General features: G+C 48.6%; 1 protein-coding gene across 1 annotated transcript in view; it reads left to right on the top strand.

The window, feature by feature from the left end:
• Positions 1–935: 935 nt before the first annotated feature.
• Positions 936–4,342, top strand: part of BCL2L11 (BCL2-like 11 (apoptosis facilitator)) — a gene marked incomplete at both ends in the record, with an annotated part of 3,552 nt that continues 145 nt past the window's right edge. Inside the window, one exon of the mRNA XM_009871478.1 lies at positions 936–1,048. Within this exon, the coding sequence (XP_009869780.1) occupies positions 936–1,048 (113 nt within the window). The remainder of the gene's footprint in view (positions 1,049–4,342) is intronic.

Below are 4,342 nucleotides of genomic sequence, written 5' to 3'. Positions count from 1 at the left end.
TTTAATTTTTCTTTTCTCTTTTTTTTTTTTTTTTTTTACTGCCCCACTTAATCCTTTGAATATTTTGAGATTGGAAGCTATTTCGATTCCCTTGTGAATCCTTCAAAGCTGTCGTGCCAAAACGCTCTGTTTTGTTTTTTGCAGTGTTTTGGTTTGGGGTTTTTTTGGTTGTTTGAGGTTGGGGGTTTTTGTGTGTTTTTTTTTTCCTTAAGGCTGTGATTCTTTCTTGGATCCTTCAGTTACGTTTGTGGGAGAGGGGGAAATGGGTGCCCTGCCTGGGTCACAGGTTTCTCCTTTCTCCCCCCAGCTATTTAGGGGATCGTACAGTGACTTTGTAACTTCTTAAAATAGACACTGAAATAGTCACGTGTAGCACAGTATATATATATTTTTTAATCTTATAAAATCCACGTCGGGTTTATTTTCTGCTGAGGTGACACCAGAGAGGGGAGCACCCTTCCCTCTCCTTGGCGTACTGCGTCCAGCCATGGCTCAGCAAAACCAAGCGTTTATCTTTTCTTGGAACCGTCTCGGGAAGAAACTCTCCAGGCAGAGGTTTTCTCAGGTTAGAGAAGGAGTTTTGGAAAGAGAAAGTTTGGGCAGAGAAAGAAATTGAAGTGGCATCTTCCTACTCAAGAGGAAGCTTGGGTATGCCAGAGGAGGTGCTCCTAAGGGAAGCTTATAATAAAAAAAAATTAATAAACCCCTAGTAATAATAATATAAAATTAATAAGGAATAAAATCCTGTCCTGCCCCTTGCATGTCTTATGCAATGGATCCCATTTTTGCCACATACCACGTGCAGGCCCTGGCAGCATAAAAAAAATTAATAAGAGAAAAAGTAAGGAGTAGTAGTCAGTCTTGCCAAGTTTAAGAGAGTGTTTATTTTTTCTGTTGTTCATCTGCTTCAGACGCTCCGGTTTTGTTCCCTGCAGCTTCCCGGTGGCAGTCCCACTCACTAGCAGAAGACATCCAGCCCGAAATCTGGATTGCACAGGAGCTGCGGCGCATCGGGGACGAGTTCAATGCCTCCTATTGTCCAAGAAGGGTAACTTTCTTCTTCTTTCTTTCTTTTTTTTTTTTTTTTTTTTTTACTTTCCATTTCTTTACGCACGGTCTGTAAAAGGGAAAGGTATAATCATCTCTGGAAACTAGTTTTGCGGTGAGCGTTTCGTTCACTCAGACGTAGAGAAGGATGCGCGGGTGGTTGCGTTCGCCTAGACGCCGGTGAGTCGCTGGCTGCCATGGCGTTAAATCAATTAAAAATAACCTTTCGACTGGACCTCGAGGCTTTTGGGTACGAAGTTTGCAGGATCTTTTGGTAAAAGCGTATTGCTGGGTCAGGACTGGACCTGACAGCACTGAGGAAGAAACTTGTGCAAGTTAAGAGGCAGGGATAGGTCAGGTGTTTCGGAGGTGGCCTTGGGAAGAGCTGCTCTGGAAGCAGGACCTTGGCAGTGCCTGGTTTATCAGTATGCTGATAGGCACTTTATGTTTATAAATATAAAAATTATGTATATAAATAGGGAACTAGGCAGGGACCAGCGGCTTTCTGTGCCTGCCGAGAATGGTGCTGTGGAAGCTTAGTTTGCAAATGAAAAGAACGTGGATGGGTCTTGATCTGATTACTTCTTTTCCTTACAAAGAGTCTGCCAGAGCTGTTTTGAAACAGGGTGTATTTATCAGGTAGTGAACTCTCTCACCTCCGAGTGTTGCAACCAAAATAGGCGGCACTGATGCAAAAAAAAATCAACAAAAAATAACCCCAAAAACACCCCCCAACCATCCCCCAAACCAACCCAGAGAGATGAAGCAAGAGGAGCTTTCAGAAGAGCAACGCTCTAGGTCTAGGGAGGTTCTCCTCCGCCTCTGCTCTGCCCTGGTGAGACCACACCTGGAATACTGTGTCCAGTTTTGGGCTCCCCAGGTCAAGAGAGACAGGGACCTACTGGAGAGAGTCCAACGGAGAGCTACGAGGGTGATCAAGGGACTTGAACATCTCTTCTGTGAAGAGAGACTGAGGTAAACTGAGGCCCTTTAGACTTGAAAGGAGATGGCTGAGAGGGGACCTTATTACCGTAGAGAAGTATCTGAGGGGTGGGTGTCAAGAGGAAGGAGACAATCTCTTCTCAGTGGAGCCCAGCAATAGAACAAGAAATAATGGGTTTAAGTTAGAACATAGGAAGTTCCACCTCAACATAAGGAGAAACTTCCTCCCCGTGAGGGTGATGGAGCACTGGCACAGGCTGCCGAGAGAGGGTGTGGAGTCTCCTCGGGAGACTTTCAAAACCCACCTGGATATGTTCCTGTGTGGCTGCCCTAGGGCATCCTGCTCTGGCAGGGGTTGGACTAGATGATCTTTCGAGGTCCCTTCCAACCCCGAACATTCTGTGATTCTGTGACATTAAGCCAGTAACTCACCTGCCAAGCATTGCTGAGGGCTGTGTGTCGGTGTGTGTGGGTCCTGCTCCATCACCTCGCCCTTGCGCTCATCCCTGGGAAGAGGACTCAGAAGCACATACAGTGATGAAATGCCGACTCACCCGGATCTTTATCCGTCCTCCACGGCTCGTGAGTTGCTCCTGCAGGGTGTTTCCCTTCCTTTCTCCTGGGATCCACACAGTGGGTGCCAGTGGGCTCCCCCTAAACGCATGGCAGCCTGCCATGGTCCAGCTCTTTGGACATTGCCTCGCCAGACACTTCTCCGTTGGTTCCGTTTTCTTCCCAAATGTTTTGGCTTTCGTGACCTGGCGAGATGCTGCGTTTTATCCCGAATCCATGAGGTGGTTTGCAGCGCCACAGCTGAGCTTCCAACCCGTTGCCCCGGAGGGAGAGAACCGAAACACGGAGGACCACGTCCTGCTTGCTCAATGACACAAGCAGAGGCCGTCATGCATGACCTTAGAAACACTTTGTCCCTGGCTGAATTAGCATTTGACGAATTCTTGCTCACCAAGAGGAGGTTTTAGAGCATTTAAGCAATTGCTGGAGAATTACCGGCTGTCACCGCGTGGGAAAAGGCATCTTTTCCTTCTGCGAGGCTGTGAGGCTGCTCCAGAGGGAGGGTGGTTGGGTCAGGGTGGGTAGGTAGGATACCTCGCCTGGCTCTGTTGCTCGCTGGGCTTTGCCCTTTAAGTTGGAGGTTAGAAATGGGGAACTAAGAGCCCTGCCAAAAAGGCACTTGCCGGGCAGGTCGGAGCTGTCGGACAGGTCGTTCCCCATCACGTTCCCCATCAGTGCATCTTGCGCGTCACATCTCTACCCTCTCCGGCCCCCGGGGATCTCTTGGGTGGAGGAACGGGGAACGGGACGACTTGCCATCCATTCATCTCCTTTTGGCCACGAGGAAGTGAGCAGAGATGGCTGCAGGACCCTCCAGCCACAGAGATGGGCTATGTGACTATGAGGCTTTTGCTGGCAAAGGGTGCATTGCTTGGTTGCTATCACGTGCCCTGAGCTTTGCTGCCTGCAGAAGTGGAAACTTCTCATTTCAACTCCATAAATTACTTATTTTTTCTTTTTTTTTTTTTGTGTATACCTCTTCATTAACTTTTTTTGGCATTTATTTTGCAATCTTCTTTAAGCCTTGTGCCAGTGAATCCCACTTTTGTGGGGACCTGATGCTCCCAAGGATGCAGGGATGCTCCCAGGGATGCTCCTGGGGATGCAGGGATGCCCCTGGGGATGCAGGGATGCCCCAGGGATACCGCTGGGATGCAGGAGGTGTGCTCGACACCGGGTACCCAGCTGGAGGATGCTCGGTGGCAACAGGACCGCCCGTGTTCCACCCAGTGGCAGGGAGGATGGTTTGCGTATTGGTGTAAACAGCGCGATTTCTCTCTCCGGGGCATGCACAGGCATGATTTTACTGTGTTAAATATGGGCTTGCTGCAGGGTGGTATGGCGGGGGGGGGACGACACCTCCAGGCTGCTCTTCCGCTGTCAAAAAAAAGCTGGAAAGGAAATAATCCTTTGGTTGTCGTTTCCTTTCTCTTTGTGCTGTACGTTCACATGCTCCCCGTGCCCCAGGAGGGGGGTTTTTGCCGCCGTGTTTTGTGAATGAGGCGGTGGTTACACCCGGGGCGCTCAGAACTCAAATGTGCGTGACGTGGCTGCAGACGGGGGGACGTGCTGGTGCAAAGACCGGTGCTGCTCTCTTAATTTTTATGCATCCTTATTTATTTTTTGAATTTTACCAGTTTTACTTTTCATAACGTTATTGTTATTTTTTTAATTATTCATTTTTTGCGGTGCCGCACAAGGCGCTTGCAGTACAGGAGCTTCATGCCTGGAATTAAAGTCACTGTCTCGTTTGCTTTTCTTTTCTCTTTGTTTTTCCCCC

The sequence above is a fragment of the Apaloderma vittatum genome, unplaced genomic scaffold (assembly GCF_000703405.1).
Source record: "Apaloderma vittatum isolate BGI_N311 unplaced genomic scaffold, ASM70340v1 scaffold25426, whole genome shotgun sequence".
Lineage (NCBI taxonomy): Eukaryota > Metazoa > Chordata > Aves > Trogoniformes > Trogonidae > Apaloderma > Apaloderma vittatum.
Note: the sequence above shows the minus strand (reverse complement) of the source record. Positions and strands in the feature narration are given on the sequence as shown.